The following is a 26,298-nucleotide window of genomic DNA, read 5'->3' as shown; positions in this document are numbered from 1 at the left end:
AATGAGAGAAAATATTTAATATTCCCTACCTCCCTAAATTATAATACAGAAATGCATTAAAGACATTTTCATGTAACAGTGGAGTGAGCTCTAACTTACAGATCTTCTCAGAAAAAAAATAGAAGTACTAAAGGTACTTGTGTTTTCAGAAAACACAAATTAAACTCAGATCAAAGGATATGATACTAGAAGCAATCAGAATATGGATATTAACAAACTAACATTTATCTACATGATTATTAGTTACACAATACAATGAAGGAGGAAAAGCAAGAACAGAAAAAAAGAAAAGGGGTGACAGCTACTTTAGAGTTGAAAATAAATTGGTATCCCATACATACAACCATAATTTGTCAATTCATAACCAAAAATAAACATTTAAAAACTCTCTTCTATATCTTCCTACCACAAAAAGAAACAGAAAAAGAAACCAAAATATTAGAAATAGTGGCATTGTACTGAGGAGATAATTAAGATTAAAATGTTCTAAATTTCTTGCCAGGCATGGTGGCACACACTTGTAATCCCCGGCTTGGGAGGTAGAGACAGGAGGATCGTGCAGGTTCGAAGCCAGCCATGCTGGCTTAAGAGACCCTGTTTTCAAATAAAAATATATGTCTGGGACTGTAGCCTAGAGGTAGAAGGGCTCCATCCCCAGTACCACCAAAAAAAAAAAAAAAAAAAAAAAAAACCAGAAAAAGTTCTAAGTTTCTTAGTTTTCTTAAAATAATTTTAATTATGATTTTAAATTGTGGTAACATGCATAACACTGTGTGTTTGTGTGTGTGTGTGTGTGTGTGTGTGTGTGTGTGTGTGTGTGTGTGTGTGTGTTACAAGGGGTTGAACCCAGGGGCATTTTACCTCTGAGCTATACCCCAGCCTTATTTATTCATCTGTTCGTTCGTTCGTTCATTCATTCATTCATTGGTACTGGGGATGGAACCCAGGGTCATTCTACCTCCAAGCTACACCCCCAGCATTATTTGTATTCTTTATTTTGAAACAGGGTCTAACTGAGCAAATAAATGAAATAAAAACAAACTGTATGACACAGCTATTAATATTAATACAATAATAAAAAATGATGAACAGGATTTAATAACAGACTGCATGGTATTTAGAATGGGCAAAGAGAGAGCTAAAAGGCATGAATCCACATCTATCATGGTAGAAAACTGGTAGAATCTCAAACTAAATAACCAAGAGACAGTAGCACAAATATAATAAAAAAAAATATGTAGCTGGGTATTGTGGTCCATGCCTGAATCCTAGTACTTAGAAGGCTGAGAGAGGAGGGTCATGAGTTCCAGGGCAGCCTCAGCATTAGCAAGACCCTACTTCAAACAAAAAAATAATAATAATAATAAAATAAAATAGGTCTGGGAGTGTAGCTCAGAGGTAAAAGAACCCTGGGGTTCTATCCCTAGTAACAAAAAAAGAAAAAAAAGAAAAGAAAAGAAAAGAAAAGAGAAGAGGGAGGGAGGGAGGGAGGGAGGGAGAGGGGAAGGGGAAGGGGAAGGGGAAGGGGAAGCGGAAGCGGAGCTGGGCATGGTAGTACACACTTGTAATCCCAGTATTTGGGAGGCAGAAACTGGAGGATCACGGTTTGATGATAGGGTGAATCTGTTTCAAAAAATGAAAACAAAGACTAAAAAATAGGTCTGGGGTATAGCTCAGAGGTAGAATGCCCCTGGGTTCCATCTGCAGTACTGCAAACAAAAAAAAAAAAAAAAGAAAGAAAAGAAAAGAAAAAAGAAAGAAGAAAGAAAATAAGAAAAAAGGAAAGAAAGAAATATGTGTATAAATAAAATGCAAGAATAAAGAGACAAAAGTTTTTAAGTGTCTATCTCTAGAGAAAGATATCAGAGGTGGAAAGAATTAGTTCAAGGTAATGCAAGATTTTTATTTTTGCAATATATCTTTCTAGAATATGTAGATATAACTTTGATTTTAAAAATTAAAATAAGTATAAGAAGGTTTCTTTGTTATAATTTTTTAAATGGATGTCCAACATGTTGGCATGTCTAAGAAAACTATTTTAAAATCACCATTAAATGTGCTACAAACAAAATCTAAAACTTTATTCCACTGTTGAACAAAGAATAAATGGGAAGAAACTGTCTTACAAAAATGAATTTGATTGTGGGAAATTCATAAAGACAGAAAAAGCACTTACTACTCACTAGAACTCACAGGTTTTAGAAGGGTAGACCACACACTCTAGAGAGGAGTCAGCTTTGAATCCAAAGGGCTTACAACACGAGGACTCAGGACTCACAGCTCCTTCCGTTCTTTTCCAGTGTAACTTCCTTCTTTCTGGAATTGTGCCCCACAGCTTCCAGATGCCAAAGCCTCCCTGATATCATTCTGTGTTTCCTCAACTCACAAAGACCACCAAGCTATTCCTTTTTTTTTTATGTCACACCTGCACTACCCACTTCCCACTTTATACTTCATACTTAGCTATCCTAGAGCAGTACAATTCCATATACTCATTGACAATTGTTTATGTGATTTTTCATATCTTTATATATTATAAAGACCATGCCATAATCTTAACATTTTTGTAATTAATAGTCAAATTCCTTCCATGCAAAGTACATGTGTACAACTGTATGCCTATATGTATACACACTCCTGCATGTGTGTGTATGTGTGTGAGAGAGAGGGATACATACATACATACATACATACATACATACATACATACATACATACATACTGGGGACTGAACCCAGGGATACTTTTCACTAAGTTATACCCTTTGTAGTTTTTATTTTCAAACAGGGTCTAAGTTACCACATGTTAGCCTCAAACATACAATCTTTCTGATCTCAGCCAGGGATGCACCACCACATCTAGCCCATTTATGCAAAAATTATAAAAAAAAACAGTCTTTTCTTTGCCTGCTTATTTATTATATCTGATATTCCTTATTTTATAGATCTAAATATACAAATGTATCATTTCCTTTGGCATGAAAGACTTTCTTTTAACAATCCAGCCTGCTAGAGTAAATACTGTCTCATCTTTCACTTATTTGAAAATATTTTAATTCATTTAACCTCTTTTTTTTGGGGGGAGGAGTCTGGGGATGGAACCCAGGGGCATTCAATCTCCAAGCTACACTGCCTGCCCTATTTTTTATTCTTTATTTTGAAACCGGTCTCACTGAGTTGCAGAGGGCCTCACTAAGTAGCTGAGGCTGTCTGCAAACCGCTATCCTCCAGTCTCAGCCTCCTGAATGCTGGGATTACAAGCGTGCGCCACCACGCCCAGCTCATTTAACCTCATTTTTAAAGGATGTTATTGCTTGATATAAAATTCTCAGTTCACACATCTTTTTTTCTTTCATTATCATTCCATTACTTCTCATAAGAGGTCAGTGGTTATTCTTACCATTTCTCTTTGTTTTTTTTTTAATTTGTATCACTATCCTCATCCCTATTTTAATATTGTGCATATGTTCTCTTATCTTTTCCTGAATAATAACAATTCTTGTTTAAGCACAAAAAAGGGTACTCATTTCCTTGAGCATGTATTCGCTTATGATTACTCTCCGAGTATAAATACACAGAAAGTCAGGATTCATCTTAAGTCCCTCTCTGTGGTTCAGCCACTTTCAATCTTTTGGATTTTATAACGACCTGGATCCAGACTCTTAGATAGGTTTAGAGTAAATGTTAAGTGTTAGAAAGCTACTGATTGGGTGCTAAGGCCAAAAAACCAACATCCCCTAACACTGTCTATAGGACTAACTGATCCCTAGTACTCTTTTCTGTTTTCATATGGTTATCTCTATAACTTGGTAGATCTCATAAGATATTCCATGAAGTATCCCCAAGTGGCTACATTAGGCCCTCTCTCTGTACAACTCTTGCTTCTCCAATGTCACACCCTAAAAATTTGAACTGCTCAACTATGGTGTCTTTTCCTAAACTTTCAAAAAATGCTATACTATGCTCTAATTCTAGCTTTCTGCAGGAGAATTGGGAACTGTCCCAATTCTAGGCAATTAAGAGGCATGCCTCAAGAGTCCATTTCTGTCAGTGGTAACTATCTTATGCTGCTTGTTGTGAACAGTCTTAAAAAGTTGTCTCAAGGCCCATTGTGGTGGCTCACGTTTGTAATCCCAGGAGGCGGACACAAGAGGACTGTGGTTCTTGGACAGCCTCAGCTACTTAGAGAGGCCCTTCACAACTCATGAGACTCTGTTTCAAAAATAAAAAGACAAAAAAAAAAAAAAAAAAAAGAAGGAAGGAAGGAAGGGAAGGAGGGAGGGAGGGAGGGAAAAAAGTTGCCTTAAGCCAGGTGTGGTGGCACACACCTGTAACCCCAGCACTTGGGAGACTTATACAAGAGGATTGCAGGTTCAAGGCCAGCCTCAGTAACTTAAGACCCTGTTTCAAAATAAAAAATAAAAAGGGCTGATGGGAAGAAGTTATATCAAAGGTAGAATGTCCCTGGGTTCAATCTAGTACCAAAAACAAAATTATTTCTTAAAGATAAAATTTCAGAAGTCAAATTATTGGTCCAAATTAATATGACACTTTCATTGCCTTTGGAATATATTAAACTAAACTGTTGTCCAAAAGTAATTCTAATGATTAAAGATATATATTTGAACCTCTGCTATACAGTAAGAAAAATGAAGTTAAGAAAAAAATAAGCAATAAAATTGGGCATTTAAACTTTTAAGAAAATGAAAGAAAACAACTATGGGATTTAGGGTTAGCAGAGTTGAATAAATGAAAAATATAAAACTAATACAACCTAAAAAGATTTCTGGATATGGATTGGTTTGTTGAATATTGCCTGTCAGAATAACTACATAAAAAAGGAAGAAAAATCAAAGTAATGATGAAGTTGAATTTTCTTCTTTCCATATAAGAATTATTTTTTACCCCTCTCAAAACTTAGCTACAATACTATATAGTTACCAGCTAAAGAAGGAATAACCAAGGGTCTCAGAAAACATCAATCTCAAGATCACCAATATAAGTGAGTGAAATGGTTTATGACTTTACAGACAGGGCTTATTGTGAATCAGTACATCCAAGTGCCTATGTGGAAGAAGGTGGTATATAGACCAGTGATGGTCAGGTAGATAAATGGCTTCTAAAGCAGAGAAAAACACTTATACCAAGGGTACATATGTATATGAGTTAAATAATTTAGGATTTATCTTTACTTACTGTTCCATCTTCCATCAGCTTCAGACAAGAACCAAAATCTGCTAACCGAATATGTCCATTCATATCCATCAATATATTGTCAGGTTTAATGTCTCTGAAAAAAATATATACATATAGTGTTTAATTGGGAAAATAAGCATAGTCAGTAGCTTAATCAGATAATCTTTTTGTCTGAAAAAATCTCAACTTCTTTTAAAAGTAATACTATGAAACCCTGTTTCAGATTAAAAAATAAAATAGGGTTAGGGTTAGGGTTGTAGCTCAGAGGTAGAATGCCCCTGGGTACAATCTCTAGTATCACAATAAACAAACACTCTAAGAAAATCTACTTAACCACACTTTATGAGTTCAATGTCTGGCTCTGATTCATATTAAAACATTTTAACTGGGCGTGGTGGTACACTCTTGTAATCCCAGCATTTGGGAGGCTAAGACAGGAGGATCGTAGTACATGGACAGCCTCAGCTACTTAGTGAGGCCTTGTTTCAAAATAAAGAATAAAAAATAGGACTGGGGGTGAAGTTTGGAGGTAGAATGCCCCTTGGGTTCCATCCCTAGTACTGAAAAAAAAAAAATCTTAATCACATAAATTTTAGAATTTTCCTGGAGTTAAAAAGCACTGTGGCAATCTTATCATGGTTCCTTCAGATTTTGCACAGGTCCAAATGTGGCTATGGTTGGCCTATTTTCTGAATAAAAAAAAAAAGAATCAGATTATCCACAAAAAATACTATCATCTAGACGATGATAATTTATAGAAAAAAATTAACTTTCTAGACCTTGAACATGCTGCAGATAAGATAAATTTTCAAGTACTATAGTTATAGCAACACAAAGGAATTGCTTCATAAAGCTGATTTTTCCAAAATAACTAAAATAAATGTGTAACAAATTATCTGTATTATTGAAAGCTTTCACCACTTGTAGATATTAAGTAAGTGACTTGACAAAATATCCAAATCTAAACATCTAAACAGTAAACTATTTCCATACTTTTTTTTTTTTTTGGTGGTGGTACTGGGGTTCCTGGAAACCCTTCTACCTCCAGGCTACACTCCCAGACCTGTTTTATATTTTTACTTGAAAACAGGGTTTCTTAAGCCAGCAAGGCTGGCTTTGAACCTACGGGATCCTCCTGTCTCAACCTCCCAAGCGCGCACGGTGGTGGTGGTGATTACAATCATGAGCCACCACGCCCAGCTCCATATCATTTTTTGAATTTGTGTGTTTGAATGCAAACTTTGGTGAGATAATCACATATAATATGATTCTATAAAGTAGATTCTCAAGGATTCAGCACTAAGCTCTTATTGTATTCTAAAAATTATAACTGAATAACTAAGAAATAAGCCCTACCAATTTACTTTTAAAAGAAAAAGGATCTTCTCAAAACAGAACAGATTTTTTAAAAAATCCACATACAGTTGGAGTAGAGTGGTCATCTTAACCTAAAAGATGATATTTCAAGTCTGTATGCCTTAGTTTCCCAACCTGTAATATGGGTATAATGTTAGTACTATTTTAATCATTGAAGCATTTCTATGAGTGCATTATACAACATAGATTGTAAGAATAGCCAAGGCAATTTAAGTGACCCTGTTCAAAAGAAAAAAGGGGGGGCTGGGATTGGGGCTCTGTAGTAGAGTATCGCTAAATTCAATCCCCAGTTTGGCAAAAAGTGTGTGTGTGTGTGTGTGTGTGTGTGTGTGTGTGTGTGTTAAAACAACTGTACATTTAGCACCTATGTATTTCATCATCTGTACTTCAACTTTCACTTCATATTTATATTTATTTTTGTTTGTATGTATGATTGTATGATGGTGGAGATAAAACCCAAGGGCCTTATATCTCTGGCAAAACAGAGTCTTAACAATTGTTGAGAGCCTCACTAAATTGCTGGGGCTGGCTTTGAACCTGCAATCCTCCTGTCTCAGCCTTCCAAGTGCTAGGATTACCGGTGTGCACCACCACACCTGGCTTCTACTTCAATTTTGAAAATACAGGGAAGCAAAAGGTGAAAACTGCCTTAAAAAATATATTGGAGTCTTGAGGGAAATTCTCTTAACAGATTTCATTTCTTTAAACATTCTTGGTTTACTCAAAAAATTCCTATTTCTTCTAAAGTAATAACAGTGTTCTGTATTTTTAATGAAATACACATTTTATTCACGATTTTTAAATTTATTAGCATATAGTTTATTCATAGTATTATGTGATAGAAAAAATTAGGAATGAAATTACAGCTCTATCATAGATTTTTTTTTCTTTTTTCTTTTTTTTTTTTTTTTTTGTGGTACTGGGGATGGAACCCTTCTACCTCTGGGTTACACTCCCATTTGGAAACAGGGTCTCTTAAGCCAGCAAGGCTGGCTTCAAACCTGCGTGATCCTCCTGTCTCTGCCTCCCAACCATGGGGATTACAAGCATGTGCCACCACACCTGGCCAGAGTATTAGAATTTTTAAAAATCTATGACAGAGCTAGCAGGGCGTGGTGGCACATGCTTGTAATCCCTGCTCTTAGGAGGTGGAGACAGGAGGATCGGGCAGGTTCTAAGCCAGCTGTGCTGGCTTAAGAGACCCTGTTTCCAAATAAAAAAAATATTAAAAAAAATAGGTCTGGGAATGTAGCCCAGAGGTAGAAGGGCTTCCAGGAAACCCAGTACCACCAAAAAAAAAAAAAAAAAAAAAAAAAACTATGATAGAGCTGTAATTTCATTCCTAATTTTTTTCTAACTTTTCTCTTTTGTTCTTGGGAAAAATAACAACCAATGCTTATTTAGTACATATGTTCTAAGTCCTCTAAGTGCATTACTTATTTAACGTTCACATCTCTCTACTCTAGGCAGAATTATTTACCCCATAAGAGGTGAGGAAACTCAGTCACACAGAGTAAATGCTCAAGGTCAGTCAGGACTCAGACCCAGGCAATTTGGCTCTATATTATATATATATATATATTTTTTTTTTCAACCTTTTTATGAATATTTGTGTCTTTTACTGATTATTTCAAAATAGTATGTTTTGGTTTACTGACCCATCCTTATCTGTAATTCAAGTTAACTTTGCTATTCTTTCCAAACTTATTGATTTAGAGGCTTAATTCATTTTTTCTTTCATTTTTTAATATTTTCATTTATGATTATGGAGATTGTCTTTTATTGCAGCACTTACAACAGATATATCCCACAAGTTCTGATATGTAGTACTTTTACCTTCATTCTAAATAGTTAGAAATTTGCATTGTGATATTCCCTCTAACCTATGAGTTACAAAGACTGCATTATACTAGTTTCAAAATATAAATTATTTTCAGTTCTGTTTTGATTTAATTCTATTTTTACTTGGATGAGAAACACATTTTATTGTTCAAAATAAAATAAATTTTAAAAACCTAAATTGAAAATTTTCCTTCTCATACACCCTCCCATTCTCCTACCCTAAACTACCAAAAATATTACCATTAATTTATCCGTTGGGCTTCCTTTATGTATATAAAAAGCAAATAAAAATATATGATTTATTTTTTACATAAGTAGCTTATCATGCACAACAATCTGCACATTTCTTTCTTCAGTTACAATAAATCTCTAACTCATATTGGAATAGAAAAAGGCCTGCCATATTTGGTAGCTTTATAACATATTACATGACTGTGAAGTAACTGAGTTAATTAGTCTGCTACTGATGAACATTTGAGTTTTCGACCATCTTCCCTATTACAAATAATACTGGCATACACAACTCTGTACCTGTCATTTTTATGATGTAAAGATGTCTGTAAGACAGTTTTAAATGCACAATTTCAAGTAAAAATACATGCACTTGAAAGTACCCAAATGGTTTCCACAGTAGGTGACTCAATTTACATTCTTATGAGCACTGTGTGAGAAGTGTCTATTAGCCTACAGCCTCACATCACGGTACTCTGTCAAATATTTTCACCTTTTACCCATCTTTTAGTGAAAAGTGAAGTTAATATCTGCATTTTCTATATTTTCATGACATAAACCACCTTTTCATATACATGGGGAACCATTTGCACTACTCTTTATATGAAATATCCTTTGCCTATTTTTCTTGTGCATTGGGGTTTTTTCTTACAAGAATTCATTTTATGTTAGAAAGATTGCCTCTTTGCCCATTATATGAGTTGCAAATCTTTTGAGCCTAGTGAACGTTTGTCTTTTAACTTTATTGATGAACTTCCCAAGCAGTCGTGTGTGTGTGTGTGTGTGTGTGTGTGTGTGTGTGTGTGTTGAATTCATTAATATTTTCTTTTATGATTATTTAGATTTTAAGTCACAGAGATACTTTCCATGGCAATTCTCAACATGTCTCAAACTAATGAAATCCTGCCAATGAAATAGAAATTTCTTTCAGAGTTCTCCATCTGGGTTAAGAGAAACACAATCTAGAAGTAATATGTACCAGAAAACAAATAACCCTTGCAATCTTATATATTCCTTGAGCCTCCATTTTCAATTTACTTCATTGAAAGAAAAAAGTAATATCAATTTTACTTCTCTGTCTTATAAATTCCTTACGTTTCTGTACCTCCACCATTATAGTCAGTCATTTTAACTTTAGCTCAAATGTTTAATGCTTCTTACCTCCTTACTCTACCCTGTGCTCTTAACCAATGAATCTTCCCATGACAGCCACAGTGGCAATCCATACACACAGATCTTACCATGTCATCCTCCTGCTTTAAAACTTTAAATGTCTCTTAAAAAAAAAAAAAAAGCCAAGCCTAGCCCAACATGGTGACACACACTTGTAAATCCAGTACCTGGAAGGCTGAAATAAGAGGATCACAGGTTTAAGACCAGCCTCATCAACTAAGTGAGACCCCACTTCAAAATGATATAGGTCTGGCAGTGTAGCTTAGAGATAAAACACTCCTGGGTTCAATCCCCAGTAAACACACACACACACACACACACACACACACACACGCATGCACACACCAAAACTTTTAACCTGATATACAAATTCCTGCATACTTTTCCAGCCTTGCCTTGTGCTATTACCTCTTATACTTTTGGTTCTAACCACAGCGGCTTTATTTACTTATCTTTAAACACAAATATTGTACTTTTCTAACGTAGGATCCTGACAAATGCTGCTCTCTACCTAGAATATTATTTCCCCAATCACTTTACTTTCAACATCTTCAGAACTGTAACTGGAAGTGAGTGTGTTGGTGCACACCTGTAATTGTAGTTCTGGGAGACTGGCATAAGAGGATCGCAGGCTTGAGACAGCCTCAGCAAGTAGTGAGACTCTCATCAACCTAGCAAGAACCTGTTTCAAAATAATATATAGGATGGGGCAAGAACCTGTTTCAAAATAATATATAGGATGGGGCTATAGCTTGGAGGCAGAATGCCCTGGTGTTCCATCCCCAGTACCAAAACAAGAAACAAAAAAACAAAAAATCCTACAGGATACTGAATATCAACATTAGACAAACCCCTCCTAATGCTCTGAATAGACAAGGTTTTCATTTGTAAACCTATACTCATCCTTTGGGGTATGTACCACAAATGTAATTTAAAATAAACTCTTTAACTGGTTATTAATATTTATCTTCCCTCTATACTATAAGAACTTTTGTAAAGGCAAGTGCCACATCTATCTTCCTCCCCATTAAATTCTCAACACCAAGTATAGTATACTGTATATAGTAATTAATAAGTCAACAATTTCATAAATTTCAGAATGCACATGTTCCTTTATTTTGATACCACTGAAATTTGGAGACGTCTTGCAATGGTAATAAACAGCAATATTTTTCTTGAAGTACTTAAAACAATGGCATATTGTAAAATCAAAAGCTTCTTGAATTTGAGATAGTGATATTTACTGAATGAAACAATTCTTGTGCTTAGTGTTCTCATATTATACTATTGCTCTGTGTGCCAGAATTTCCTTAAAATTTCTACTGTTTCCAGTTTTCCAATTTCAGAATTTCCTTGAAACTTCTATTGTTTCCAGTTCTTCAGTGCTGAAGAAAATGCTGAAATGAACAGCCTTATATATAAATCTTAGTGAAGAAAGTGCTACAATTAGTATCTTTATCATATAAATCTTGGATAATATACCAGATCACTTTCTATGATAAATTAAAATATATATAATTTAGATGTGTATTTTTGAAAACTTTTGAGAAAAATTACCTAATTGCCAGGAGAGAAAAAAAATACCAATTATCAATATAGTCAACAGTGAAGGAAACTCCAGAGTTTCTCATATCCATGAAAATGCTAGTAGAATCAAGGACTTTATCTTTGTTGTTCTGATTGTTTAAAAAAAACAGCACTTAGCTATTTCTCAGACTTCTCTGATTACTTGTGGGGTTAAATATTTTATATACTTATTTGCCATGTATGTTTCTTCTTTTATAAATTGCCTCTTCATGTTGATTTTAATTGTTCTTTTACATATTAAAATTTTAACTATTTTTCATATATAAATGGTGGAAATACTGAGAGGAATTCCTTTCAGTTGCAACTTCAGTAATAAATTACTCTTCTAAGCTGGGCATGGTGGTGCATGTTTGTAATCCCAGTACTTGGGAGGCTGAGACAGGAAGGATTGAAGATTTGTGGCTAGCCTCAGATACTTAGGCCCTCCACAACTTAATGAAACCCTGTTTCAAAATAAAGAATAAAAATAGGGCTGGGGATGTAGATAAGAGGTAGAATGCCCCAGGATACAATACCCAGTACTGCAAAAAAATAAAAAATAAATTACTCTTCTAGAGCTATGTAAGAATATCATCTCTATTTTACTCTATTGTTTTCTTCTTCATTGGGAGAAGAAACTTCTGAAATAAAAAGCAGAAAAATCAGAATATTTTGATATGAAGCTCTGACATAAATAGCTTTATATAAAAGTATGAGCTCCTTTATGAAGAGAGGGGTGTAATCTCTATAATTATCTATCAGCTGTTTGTCAGTGGCCTGAAATGCCAAGTCTACCTTCCTGAGTTTCAAGCATTAACTTTTCTTTTAAAAGAATAAGTCACAACACTCCTATCAGAAAGAAGAATGCACTGAGTTTCCTACTTAGTATAACTTCTAACATCAACCACTATGTAGTTTGACATTACCGTAGAAAACCAATGAAAAAGGAAAAAAAAATCAAGGTTGTTAAAATTCCTGCCTTTAAATCAGTCTATTAAAAGGGTTCATAGAGATGTACTGGCTTGCTATTTTTTTATTTTTATTCAGTACTGGGGATTGAACCCAGGGGCATTCTACCTCTGAGCTACATCCATTCCTATTTTTTATTATTTATTTTGAAACAGGGTCTCACTAAGTTGTGGAAGGCCACACTAAGTAGATGAGGCTGGCGAACCTGCAATTCTCCTGTCTCAGCCTACCAAGCACTGGGATTACAAGTATGCATCATCATGTTTGGCTGCCCTGGCTTCTTAAAAAAAAAAAAAAAAATGCCAGGCGTGGTGGCGCATGCTTGTAATTCCCGCGCTTGGGAGGCTGAGACAGGAGGATCGCGCAGGTTTGAAGCCAGCCTCAGCTACTTAGTGAGGCTCTCAGCAACTTAGTGAGACCCTGTTTCAAAAATAAAATATAAAATAGGGCTGAAAGTATAGCTCAGAGGTAGAAAGCCTCTGGGTTCCACCCCCAGTACCACAAAAAAAAAAAAAAAAAAAAAAAAAAAAAAAAAAAACACTTTAGAAACTAGACTCTAAATTCCAAAACTTTCAAAAAATAAAATGCTGAGAATCTAAGGAAGATAGGTTTTAGAAAACCCAAATTTCAGGGTTTCCTACTTGTGTCAGGAGTAGAGTGAAATAGAATGAGAATGTTACAGTTGATGGGGCAAAGCATTCAGCAAACATCAAGCAAACAATTAGGCACATATAACACTAGATTAGTGGAAATATTATATATCATGAGAGTATATATATTGAAAACAGAAGTCCCCTTATTTCTTACCTCCTTACCTACTTCTCCACCTTAAAAATCTTCATTTAGAAGCCAGGCATGGTGGTGCACACTTATAATCCCAGTGCTTGGGAGGCTGAGAGAGGAGGATCACACAGGTTCAAAGCCAGCCTCAGCTACTTAGTGAGACCCTGTTTCCAAATAAAATAGGTCTGGGAGAATAGCCAGGAGGTAGAAAAGCCCCTGGGTTCCACCCCCAGTACCACACACACAAACACAAAAGAAAATCTTCATTTATCTCTAGTCCTTCCAGAAACCATAGTAAAATGACTATACAACAATTAAAACACAGAAACTCACAAATGCAGGTGAGAAAAGAAAAAAGAAGCTAAAAAGTTTAATGAAAGTTTAGAAGAAGTAAAATATGTGCCTAATAATGCAGAGCAAACAAAGGTAAATGGTAACTACAAGAAAGAAACTAAATTGACTCAATACATCATTTGATGTGTCTGGATATTTGAATGTGATTGTTAAGAAGGTCATAATAAAAATAAAAAAGGATAATAATGAGAAAATTTTTAAATGTGACTGTCAGGTATTTGGCACATACAAAAGGAAAACAATATGCGTATTGGAAAAACAACTAAAATACAGTAATCAGAGAAACGTATTTACAGAAGAAATGAAACAATTATTTTTCCTGGCTCAGCAACAAATAATATTTACAACTTCTACTGTACTGAGAAAAGCTAACACAGAGATAGCATAAGAAGAGAATGAGGGAGAGAAAATTAGGAGGGATAGAAATTGCTAACTCTTCAACTAGTATAAGAGGTAGTCAATAAAAGTACTAACTTTAAAATTTATAAATCTTCAAACTTCTGGGAAAGGTGGCAGGACATTAGATACAGGGGGTTAAATCACAGGAAAAATACATCCTAGATGAACTGAATGTGGCTGCCACTGGGGGGCAGACATAAGTATGGAAGAGAGACTACTTGTGGATTTATCTTTTTTGTTTTCCCTTTCATTGACACAGTATTTGTACATATTTATGAATATTATATACATACTTATGAATTTATGAATATGTACCTATTACAATAACATGTTTTGATTCCTGTATACACTGGGTGGTAATCAACTCAGAGTAATGAGCAAATCCATCACCTAAACTTTTACCATCTGCTTTGAGATATATAATGCATTACTGCTAATCATACTCACCCTGGTGTGCCTTAGAACAGCAGCACACATTACTACTATTAAACAGCACTGAATTCCTTAACCAATCTTTTCCTTATCTCTCTTTCCCACTATTCTTCTCAGTCTCTGGTAGCTACGATTCCATTCTCAACTTTTAATAGTGGCTTGCAAAATTGCTGGGGCTGGCCTTGATCCTTCTGTCTCAGTCTTCTAAGTACTGGAATGCATGCACCACCATGCCTGAATTGAAACACTTTGTACACTACTTGAGCTTTATTTTTACTATATATTGTATAATTTGATTTAAATTAATTAGAAACTAAAGTATATCAAAGAATATACAAATTCTAGCCAGGTGTGGTAGTGCACACCTGTCACCTAAGAAATTGAGAGAATGAACTTAAGAACTTGAGAGGTTGAGATAGGAGGATTACAGATATGCAGCCAGCTTCAGCAACTAAGTGAAGCACTCCACAACTTAGAACCTGTTTCAAATTTCAAAATAAAATAGGGCTGGGAGTATAGCTCAAAGGTAGAACGCACCTGAGTTCAACCCCCAGTACCACAAAATAAATAAAGTGTGCGTGTGTGTATATATATATATACACACACATACATAAATACATACATATATATACATTCTGACTAAGCCATTATGGTCATCTTTGACCATCAGTATTCGAGTCAGAAGTGTACTAATGAGGACTTCCGGGAAGATGGCGACCGAGAAAAGCGGGGCTTAAGAGCCCCGCTAACAACCAATCTCCATTACCACAAAATCAGCGCCTTTCATAGCCAAAAAACTCCATCACCAGAGAAACAAAAAAATCACCAGGCTCCAGAGAGAAAGCAGACTGAGAACAGAGCTCAGAGCCACAGAGGAGATACACCGGCCTCACGCCTGAGGACGCGGCAGCAGTGCCATACTGCCGGCGGAAGCGGCAAATTCACCGGACGGCTACAGCAAGCCGAGGTGAGCCGCTGCAGAACAGCCAGGCGGGATTTCTCGGCGAAGAAACATCTAAAGCTCCCAGTGGCTGAGCTCAGCACACGCTGCAGGGATTCAGAGTGGAAATCAAAACCAAGAAGAAATACGCCAGCCTCACGGCCGAGGGCGTGGCAGCGGCGCCATATTGCCACCGGCGGCAGCAGCAGCGAATTCACCAAGTCCAGTACGGCTACATCTGCGTACTCAAGAACAGTGAGTCAAATTGCGGGCCACAGAGGAGAAATCCCAGTACTGTACTCCCTGGGACTTGACCCAGTGGGGGAGTGGCGGTGGCAGAGATATCACACCATAGGAGAACGTGCAACCTGGCATCCCCCACAGTCTAAAGCAGCTTCTATCAACTCTCTGGGTCGGAGACTCTGTGATACAACCCAGTAAAGGAGTAGTGGGGTCTGAGATACTACTAACTCGAGATCCAGAATACCTTAGGTGAAGTCATAGTAACCCAAGGAAAGAACCCAGAGAAGGCACAAACTTCCAAAATCATGGGAAAGAGGAATAATACTAGAGCAATGAATGCCCACAACCCCACAACATCAGAACCCGATAAAACAGAAAATCAGAGATTTCTAGAAGATCAAATCAGGAAAATAACTGTAGAAATAATAGAGGTGCTTCGAAAAGAACTCAGAGAGAGCCAAAAAGAGATAAAGGATGCAATTAATGAAGTAAAGGCCTCAATTCAAAGTACAAACAACCGATTAGACCACATGAAGAACAGAATCTCGCTCTTAGAAGATGATCATTCCAAAAATGAATGCATAGTTTCTAATCTAGAAAAAAATATCCGACAGCAAGAATCTGATATTGAAGAAATATGGGCCCATTTTAAGAGAGCTAACCTAAGAATCATTGGAATAGAGGAGGGAAAAGAAAGTGAAACCAAAGGGATCAACAATCTCTTCAAGGAAGTAATAGCAGAAAATTTTCCAAATGTAGAGCAAGAGGTTGATACACAGGTCCAGGAAACTTATAGAACTCCCTTTAGACAGGATCGGAGAAGAGGATCCCCACGCCAAATAATTGTCAAAATGACCAATGTGGAAGCCAAGCAGAGAATCTTAAAGGCAACAAAAACAAAGGGCCAAGTGATATTCAGAGGCAAACCAATTAGAATCACTCCAGACTTCCCAAACCAAGTCATGAGAGCCAGAAGGGCTTGGAGTAACATATTCCAAACTCTGAAAGAAAACAACTTCCAGCCAAAAATTTCCTACCCAGCAAAACTTTCTATCAAATTGGATGGAAAAATAAGAAGCTTCCATGACAAACAGAAACTGAAGGAAATTATGTCTTCAAAACCAGCGCTAGAGAAAATACTCAAAGAGATCAACTACAAAGAAGAAATAGGTAACACACACCAGAACCAGAGAAACAAGATTTTCCATCCAATAGACAACTAAGATTGGTTATCTGTGGAGATTCATTATTTATGTTAGTCTTTTACCTATCTCTAAATTGTATTGTTTGCCTTTATTGTTTTAATTTTTAGGATTTCTAGTTGGAATATTAATATACCTTCAGATATAGTATTTGGAAATATTTTATCCCATTCTATTAGTAACTTTTAACTCTGTTTACATTGTCTTTGGATATACAATATATTTTTTTTTATTTTTTAGGGAGTTTGTATACTCTTCTGTTGCCTGTGCCATTGAAATCATATCCAAGAAATCACTGCCAATTTCAATGTTGTGAGGTTTTATGACCTAGATTTTCTCCTAAAAGTTTATAGTCTTAAGATTTATATTTAGGTCTTTTATCTATTTTGAGTTAATATTTGTATATGGGATTAGGTAAGGGTCCAATTTTATTCTTTTCCATGTAATTATTATTTTTCAACAATATTTAGTTAAAAGATTATTATTTCCACCACCAAATGTTCGTGGAAACCTTGTCAAAAATAACTTGACAATATAGGGAAGAGTTTAGCTCTAGGCTTCTATTTAACTCCAATGGTTTATATATCTGCCTTTAGAACAGTACTGCACTGTTTCAATTATTGTAGCTTTATATGGTTTGAAATCAGAAAATATGTATCTTCTAGCTTTGTTCTTTTTCAAGATCGTTGTGGGTATCTAGAGTCCATATTCCATATTAGGATAGATTTTTTTTCTGAAAAATAAATATATAAATATATGATAGTTTCACCAAAAAAAAAAAAAATAGAAAAAAATATTCTCTGGTAAGAAAGAAAGCAAAAAGAAATATTGAAATGTTATCTTTAAGTCATCAAAAGCTTGGTATCAGACAAATGAAACTGTTATGTGTGATTATCATTTTTAATTTTGGATAAATTGCTATATTACTAGATGTCAACCACTAAGCCAAGCATGGGAGGGAGTGATGGGGAGAAAATGGGGTGGGGATCGGGTGGGGGCTGACTGGGCGTTGTGTGCATGTATGTCTACAAAAGTTTGTATCCCACTATGATGTATGAATACAGTGCAGTAATAAAAAATTTTTAAAAATGGGTAAAAAAAATTAAATAGAATAGCAAAAGAAAAATAAAAAAAAGAAGTGTACTAATGAGCATCAAGATGGGAAGTCAACAACCATAACACCACAATAGTAATATCAATCAGCCTCTACTTGTTCAACAGAGGATACAGTTACACTTTAATATATTACTTATCTACAGACTCACTGCACATTCTTACCCATTTTATTCCACTGCTGGAATTCCACTGCTCTATTCTTAAACACAGGCACTATTTGGGCAGGTGGAAACTCTCCTAAGCTCCTGGATTAATGAACCCTCAACAGGATAAGTAATTTTGCCCTAGTCATCTATTGTGTTTGAAAATACTTTTTATTTTTATTTTGGATATAAGTAAAAGTATGATGCTGAGCCGGGCGTGGTGGCGCACACTTGTAATCCCCATGCTTGGGAGGCTAAGACAGGAGGATCGCACGGGTTCGAAGCCAGCCTCAGCTACTTAGTGAGTCTTTCAGCAACTTAGTGAGACCCTGTTTCCAAATAAAATATAAAAAAAGGTCTGGGAGTATAGCTAGGAGGTAGAAAGCCTCTGGGTTCCACCCCCAGTACCACCACCACCAAAAAAAAAAAAAAGTTCGATATGAGGTAGTTTTGGTTTGGTTTGGTTTGGGTTTTTTTCCCAGAACTGAGGATGGAACCTAGAGGTATTCTACCTCTGGACTATACTCCCAGGCCTATTTTATATTTTGTTTGGAAAAAGAGTCTCACTAAATTGCTGAGAGCCTCACGAAGTAGCTGAGGCTGGCTTTGAACATGATCCTCCTGTCTCGGCCTCCCAAGTACTGGAATTAAAAGGGTGTGCTACCAAGCCTGGCTATGAAGTAGGAGTTTTAAAGAATCATAAAGTGGAGGAAAAAATAACTTTTCCATTAATTTAGGTGCTGAATATAAGCTAAACTACCAGGCACATGAAAGGCCTAACTCTGCATAAAGTCTATGTACTTAATTACCACAAACAAAACGTGTCCCTTCCCCCTTTTCTCAATGAAAGACTACACCCTGATGTTTTGTGGTTTCATCTTCAGGATTTTCATTTAAATCTGACTTCACAGTAGTAGGAAGAAAAGAAAAGGGGGAAAGGGGAAGGAAAAAGGGAAACAAATTATGGTTTGAACTGTATCGAACCCATGCAGGGATAATCCTTGAACTTTCTGCAAAAGTGTGGACAAAATGAACAGAAATCACAGATTCACATCTCCACAAGTGTTTAGGAGTCTGGATGCATCTGCTGCAAACATCCATCATATAAGTAAAAATGCTTTTAATTCAGAAAAATGTTTTCACTAGCTAATATAACAAGCATAAATATTTTATACAAATTTGGTGGCGGGGGGGGTGGTCAAGGCAGAAATAAAAGAGCAGAAAGAGTTCTCAAGTGTAAACTGCACTTAGTAACTGACAGTATCTTCATCTCCCAAAAGTTTCTTTTCTGTCATCTGGAAGAGCCAGAATCAAAACTAAGTAGGGAAATATCTACTTATCTTCTCTAAAAATAATTTCATCACTAAGTCCAGCATCTTAAAATGATACCTAAAAAGAAAGACCAAAGGCATCCTAAGTAATGTCTTATGTTTAGTATTTGACAAAACTTTTGAAAATAAAGTCATGAATATAAAGTTATCATTCTTTCACTTGCTCCAAGAAAATGCAAGTTCTTGTTCTTACCACAGAAATATATGATCATATTTTTAAAGGAATTTGAATGCTAAAAATTTGTCTAAACGTCTCTTGGATTTTCCTTTCTACTCATTATGCAGAACATATTCTAAGATGGCTGGTAGCCTTTCAATTGCCAAATGCAGTTGAATCTTTTTAGTTTGAAATATATAATAACTTTTCTATGACATCTATCACTGCTGTCAAATGTTCCCATTTTTTAAAATTGTTTCTATTTCTCTAATGAATTTTTCTGTCTTTTCATTTACTGTAAGCACATTTTATTTCACCAAGAACAGTTAAAATAACCACTTGAAAATCCTTTTTTGCTAGTTTCTACATCTGAGTCATTTCAGAGATGGTCTCAACATAAAATTTTCTCTTGAAAATGCATTATAGTTTTCTTTTTCTTCATATATTGAGTTATTTTTAATTGCATCCAGGACATAATGAATGTTATATTGTTGAGTATCCAGGTTCTTCAATTTTTCTCCAATTACTGTTTTTGCCTTTATTTTATCAGCTGAATTATCAGTTAAACTGAAAACTCAAGTTTCTACAGCAGAAGATATAGTCTCAGTTGATACCTTTTGTCTTTAGCTGAGCAGCTTTCATTGAAGGTATAGATATACAAATTTTGGGTCCCCTCTCTAGCCAACAGTTCCCTGGGATTCAGCTTTCTTATTTCAATTGCCAAAAGTCTACAATGTTTCTATGTAGGTCCATACACAGAGCTTACCACCTTTGTTTTCACCCAGCTTACCACCTTTGTTTTCACCCAGGCCCAGACTGGAAGCTGCAAAAGGAAACCCATCTCATATGCCTTACCTTCTCTACGGGTATATTCCCAGCAGGTTCTACCTAATTCTGCTCATTCACTGGTCTTTAGGATGCTAGTTTGTGTACCATGCCCTGCTCACTCTAAGGGTGTTTTCTGTGAGTGTCTTAATCATAAAGGATCTCACTTAGTCATAACCCCTCCTTGTATAAGTGAATCACTATTAATTTGAGTTTTCTAACAGATATAGCCAGCCTATTTTGCGTACTGGGGGTGGGGTGGAAGGAGTACTGGGGATTGACCCCAGGGGCATTCTATCTCTGAGCTATACTCCCAGCCCTATTTTATCTTTTTTATTTTGAAATAGGGTCTCAATAAGTTGTGGAAGACCTCAATACATTGCTGAGGCTGGTTGTGAACCTGCGCAAATCCTCCTGTCTCAGCTTCCCAAGTATTGGGATTCTAAGTGTGCAACACCATGCCTGGCACCAACCTATTTCTAATTAAGGCATCTTTTTGGATTTCAAGTTTCATGAATGTGACTAACTTTTCTTAATAGCCTTAATAAAATCTCTCATTCAATATTTTCATCTAGACTCTTGCTATTCCCCATCAAGAGAGGTTGTCCCTCTTTTCTGAACCTGGACAGATTTGTGACTGCCTCAACCAATAGAAAGTGAGGCTACAAGACTTTCAAGTATAGGCTGTGAAGATGCCATGCAATTCTTTTTGTTCTCCTGGGGCATTTGTTCTTGGAACCTAGTCATCAGATTGATAAGAACCTCAAGAAGCCCATGAGGAGGTCTCAGGCTGAACCTTCACACACAGTTGATAAAGCAACACTAGCTGGTTCGCTATGTGAAACATCTTGGTGGACCTTCCAACCCCACGTGGGCACGGCAATTCATGTTGCATAATAAAGAGACAATTATTGCCTGTCTGAGTATCACCCAAATTGCAAATTCATAAGCAAAGAAAATAAAAAGAATGTTTTCTACAAGCCTCTAGGTTTCAGGGTGTGTACTGAACCAAGATGTGCTACCTTCTCTCAATGAAGGTCCCAGATGTCAGCAGACTGCTTCTGTCAGCTCCTTGAGAGGCACAGGGAGCCTCTTCCCAAGAACACAAACTCTCCAGAACTCCAAGCAGAGCTGACTTAGGCTTTGGCCTGCAGTACCAATTTGACTCTCCTCCACCCAGTCCTGCTTCCTCCAACTTCCTTCCACAGGTGTTAATCCCTAACAAACACCCAGCATAACACATTCTGGCTCTGTGCATACTTTGAGAGAACACTATGTGCTACAAGGCAATTGATAAGGGGAACAATAGCACAACAGCTTTCACTTTCTGACGTAAGAAGCAAAATAACATCTGGCTTCCAGGTGACATCTTGCAAATAAGGTGGTAGCCAGCCAACCAGATACCAAGCATTTTCAACAAAAGTAATAACAGGAAACTTCAGGCAAAACCTTAGTTCCAACCTTGACAATCTATAAGAATTGAAGAAGATAGAAATGTTTTAAAAAGATAAAAATCCCTATATTATCACTATAAAACCATTATTCAAAGTCCTCTCTAATTTGAAGAAGAATCAAACCATTTAGTGTTGTTTCTAAAAGTTTTGCCTTTAAATAAAAGCAAATAAGATTAGGCTTAAAAAGAAAAACATTATTTTAAAACAATAAGTCAAATTAATATTTGTAAGATATGTATTCTTATTTAAAACAGATTTAATAATTTTAAAAAACCATTCCAAAGCTAGGTGTGGTGGGACACACCTATAATGCTACTAGTTCGAGGCTGAGTCAAGAGGTTCAAGGTTTAAGACCAGCCTCAGCAATTTAGTGAAACCTAAATCTAGTAAAATCCTGTTTCAAAACAAAAAATAAAAAAGGCTGGGGGTGTAGCTCAGAAGTAGAATGATTCTAGAATCAATCTCATATCTATCTAGATGTCTGTTTGTCTGTCTGTCTCATACACACACACACACACACACACACACACACACACACACACACACACACCAAATAATGACTATGTCAAAAGAGAACCAGAAGTGTGACTATTACAAATATTATCCCTAGAATAATAAAATGTGGATTTAATATTAGTTAGCCTATAAAGTAGTAGTTTCAACTCTGGCTGGACATCAAAATTAACTACACGGTTTATTTAATTACAGTACCTGAGACCCAACCCAGACACTGTGAGTCATATTACATAAGGCAACTAAAAACTACTAATTTAAGACATGTATTTCTCTTTCCCATCAGCATCATGTCAATCTCTCCCATTTAGTTCCTTCTTACTGTTTATATAGGTTGAAAGAGTTCACTCTGACATAAGAGGCCAGGCCCCAGTCTCTAGCTGCCAGGCCCTCCCAGCAAACCCCTCAAGGAGTTTGTGGAGGCCGGTTTGAATAAGGAGCCAAGCTTCAGACCCACAGCAAAGTTTCAGCTCCTTCAGCACAAGTTTATCTGTGAGGAGCCATTAAGGTTTTCCCCTAAAAGAATACTTCTGACTGTCCTTTGCCCAGAGTCAATAAGGTTTACGGTCATGAAAAGTTCAAAGTAAAAGGGCTGAGAGAAGCTCAGGTGGTGATGGCACAAGGGATTGATTGACCTGACCGTTATGCACACAGGTGGTGATGGCACAAGGGATTGATTGACCTGGAACTGTATAAATAGGACAATAGAGATAAACCCGGGATTGGCCAGTAGAGATATCAACCTGGGAGTGGACTGGCGATCCTTCCATGCTTGAATTAAAATCCTTTGAATTAAATTCTTAGAATTGAATTATTTCATCCTCACTCCTCTCTTCAGAACCCGTACTTTTGCCAGCTGGCTCCAGCATTTATCATGCACAAAGCAAGTCATCCTATTTGACCAAGCTCATTGACATGTACAAGAGATGGAAGGCTGAGCAGAGCAATGACAACTCCAGCTCAGAGGACTCAGATGTGGAGACAGATGGCCAGGCGTCTGGAGGAATCAACTCTGAGGACTAGATCTTCACAATCCGAGAGAAGGACTCCAAGAATCTGGAGAATGGAGCTCTTCAGTCCTCAGATTTGGAAAGAAATAAGATGAAGGACATCCCAAAGAGGCCTTTCTCTCAGTGTTTATTGACAATGATTTATCTTCTATTTGCAGAGCTGAAGGAGAAAAGCCAGTTGTGGGGAGGAAACCTGGACTCTATAGAGGAGCTATAAAGGGCCATCTACCTGGCAGAGGCCTGCTCAGCATCTCTGACACCATGGTGGCCCAGCTGGTAAAGCTGCTACAGAAATATTTTCTAAGTTGTGAGGGAACTTCTTTCCAATGAAATTCCTTTGGCATTCAGGGTTTTGTTTTTTAATCTTTTCTTCTTCATTCTCCTCTTTCTTTCTTTCTTTCTTTCTTTCCTTTCTTTCTTTCAGGGTTTTTTTTAATCTTTTCTTCTTCATTCTCTTTCTTTCTTTCTTTCTTTCTTTCTTTCTTTCTTTCTTTCTTTCTTTCTTTCTTTCTTTCTTTCTTTCTTTCTTTCTTCCAGCATTGGGGATGGAACCCAGGGGCATTCTACCTCCAAGCTACACCACTAGTCCTATTATTTACTTACTTACTTACTTACTTACTTACTTACTTACTTACTTACTTACTTATTGTGGTACTGGAGATGGAATCTAGGGGCCTTCTACCACCCGGCTATACTCTCAGACCTATTTTTATATTTTATTAGTAACAGGGTCTCAACTAAGTTGCTGAGAGCCTCACTCAGTAGCTGAGGCTGGCTTCGAACCTATGGGATCCTCCTGTCTCAGCCTCCCAGTTGCTGGGATTATAAGCATGTGCTAACACCCCCAGCTAGTTTTTTGGATTTTTTTTTTTTTTTTTTTTTTTTTTGGTGGTACTGGGGTTCCTGGAAGCCCTTTTACCTCCGGGCTACAGTCCCAGACCTATTTTTACATTTTTATTTGGAAACAGGGTCTCCTAAGACAGTGCGCGTGGCTTGCTTTGAACCTGCGCGATCCTCCTGTCTGCCTCCCAAGCGTGGGGATTACAAGCATGTGCCACCACGCCCGGCTGGATTTTTTTTTTTTTAAAATAGGGTCTCACTGAGTTACAAAGGCCTCGCTAAGTATCTGAGACTGTCAGCAATTCAAGATCCTCGAGTCTCCACATCCAGAATGTTGGGATTACAAGTGCACGCCACCATACCACCATGCTTGGTAATCCTCCTTTTTATTTATTTATTTGTTTGTTTGTTTTTATTTTGGTACTCAGGATGGAACCGAGGGGCATTCTACCTCCAAGCTACACCCCCAGTCCTATTTTTTGGTTCTTTATTTTTAAACAGGGTCTTACTGAATTACAAAGGGTTGAGTAGTTGAGGCTAAGTAGTTGAGGCTGTCTGAGAACCCCGATCACCCATCCTTCTCTCTCAGCCTCCCAAATGCTGGGAATACAAGCATACGCCACCACACCCGGCTTCCTCCTTTTTATTTTTATTTTTTTTAGTTTTTGTTGGTACACAATTGTTTCACATCATAATGTGGATCATACTGACGATGGCATACATGCACACAGTACTTGGTGCCCTCCCCCTCCCAACAATGAGTGTCCAGTTGACCATGCTATATTCACACTTATACACATATTCGAATGTAGCTCCTCCATTAATCAACCTCTGCCTTCTTCCTCTCCTACCCTTCCTTTCTAGCTTTGCTGAGGTTTCCCCTCCATTATCTGGAGTCTCTCTGGTATCCCTAATACTCCCTAGCTTGGGCATATTAGAGAAAACATTATGTCCCTTCTCTTTCTGTGCTTGGCTGATCTCATTTAACATAATATTCTCCAAGTCTTTCCATCATTTTGTGAATGACATTATTTTGTTTTTCTTTATTGCTGAGTAGAATTCCATTTCATGTATTTCCCATAATTTAGAAATCCGTTCATCTGTTGACAGAGACCTAGGTTGGTTCTAATTTTTGGCTATTATGAATTGTGCTGCTATGAACATGGGTATGCATATGTTATTGTAATTCTCTGATTTTCAATCCCTTTGGAAAGATAGCCAGGAGTTGTATAGCTGATCATCTGGCGGATTCATTCCCAGTTTTTTAAGGACTCTCCACACTGATCTCCAGAGCAGCTGACCTAGTTTGTACCCCAACCAACAGTGTAAAAGAGTCCCTCTTTCCCCACATCCTCACCAGAATTTGTTGTTATTTGACTTCTTTATGCTTGCTACTCTGAATAGGGGTAGATGAAATCTCGATGTAATTTTGAGACCTCCAAAGCGCAGGAAATTAAAACAAGAATTAACAAGTGGATGGCATCAAACTAAAGAGTTTCTGCTCATCAAAGGGGCACCACAGAGGGGCCTTCCCCCCAAAGCCGCTGCCTCCGGGACACAAAGTTTCTCAGATGGAGTGGGAAGGGTCAGCTAATATATTCTTTTTATATATCACTAAAAAGAAAAACTTTGTAAAGCTATACTAACAGTCAATAACATTTAATTTGAAAACCAATAGTTGGGAATTGTAATATGTTTTGTAAGAAATCCTAAAAGGCCAAGAATTTTCATCTGTTAACCTCCTATGACCTTTGTTCCTCCTCCTACAGACTTCTTCCCAGTCCTTCTTGCCTATGATCTGAGACTACTCCCCAGATAACTTCCAACCAAGAATAACTTCTGAGAACCATCTATGACTGACTATTCCCCCCCAGCTGACTTTCTTGCTAAAATCTATAGAAACTGCCTTTGTATTCTAAGACAGTGTTTTTGTCAGCTCTAATGTGTGAGACTCTAGTAATATGCCAATATCTTCTAACTCTTATTTTTCAGGTCACATTTCAGGCCATACTGGGATATGGTGTAACATTGGCCTTACTTGTTAAGATTCAAACACCTCATGTAAACAGGTCTCACAATAATACTGCTGTTGATAATCAAATGTATTGGGAGATTCAGTTAAAGTTTCCTAAGGATCTAATAAAATTATTGGCAGACATATCACATGATGCTATAAAGTCATTAGAAATAAACTCTAGCTGGG

General features: G+C 36.8%; 1 protein-coding gene across 11 annotated transcripts in view; it reads right to left on the bottom strand.

Moving 5' to 3' along the window:
- The window catches only part of CDC42BPA (CDC42 binding protein kinase alpha), a gene marked incomplete at both ends in the record, with an annotated part of 335,066 nt that overhangs the window by 179,030 nt on the left and 129,738 nt on the right, over window positions 1–26,298 (bottom strand). For all 11 annotated transcript variants that reach the window (XM_080699099.1, XM_080699104.1, XM_080699105.1 and 8 more), the window contains one exon: window positions 5,196–5,289. In XM_080699099.1, coding sequence (XP_080555225.1) covers window positions 5,196–5,289 — 94 coding nt within the window. The remainder of the gene's footprint in view (window positions 1–5,195; window positions 5,290–26,298) is intronic.

Source organism: Muscardinus avellanarius, assembly GCF_963383645.1.
Source record: "Muscardinus avellanarius genome assembly, chromosome: 7".
NCBI classification, from domain to species: Eukaryota; Metazoa; Chordata; class Mammalia; order Rodentia; family Gliridae; genus Muscardinus; species Muscardinus avellanarius.
Note: the sequence above shows the minus strand (reverse complement) of the source record. Positions and strands in the feature narration are given on the sequence as shown.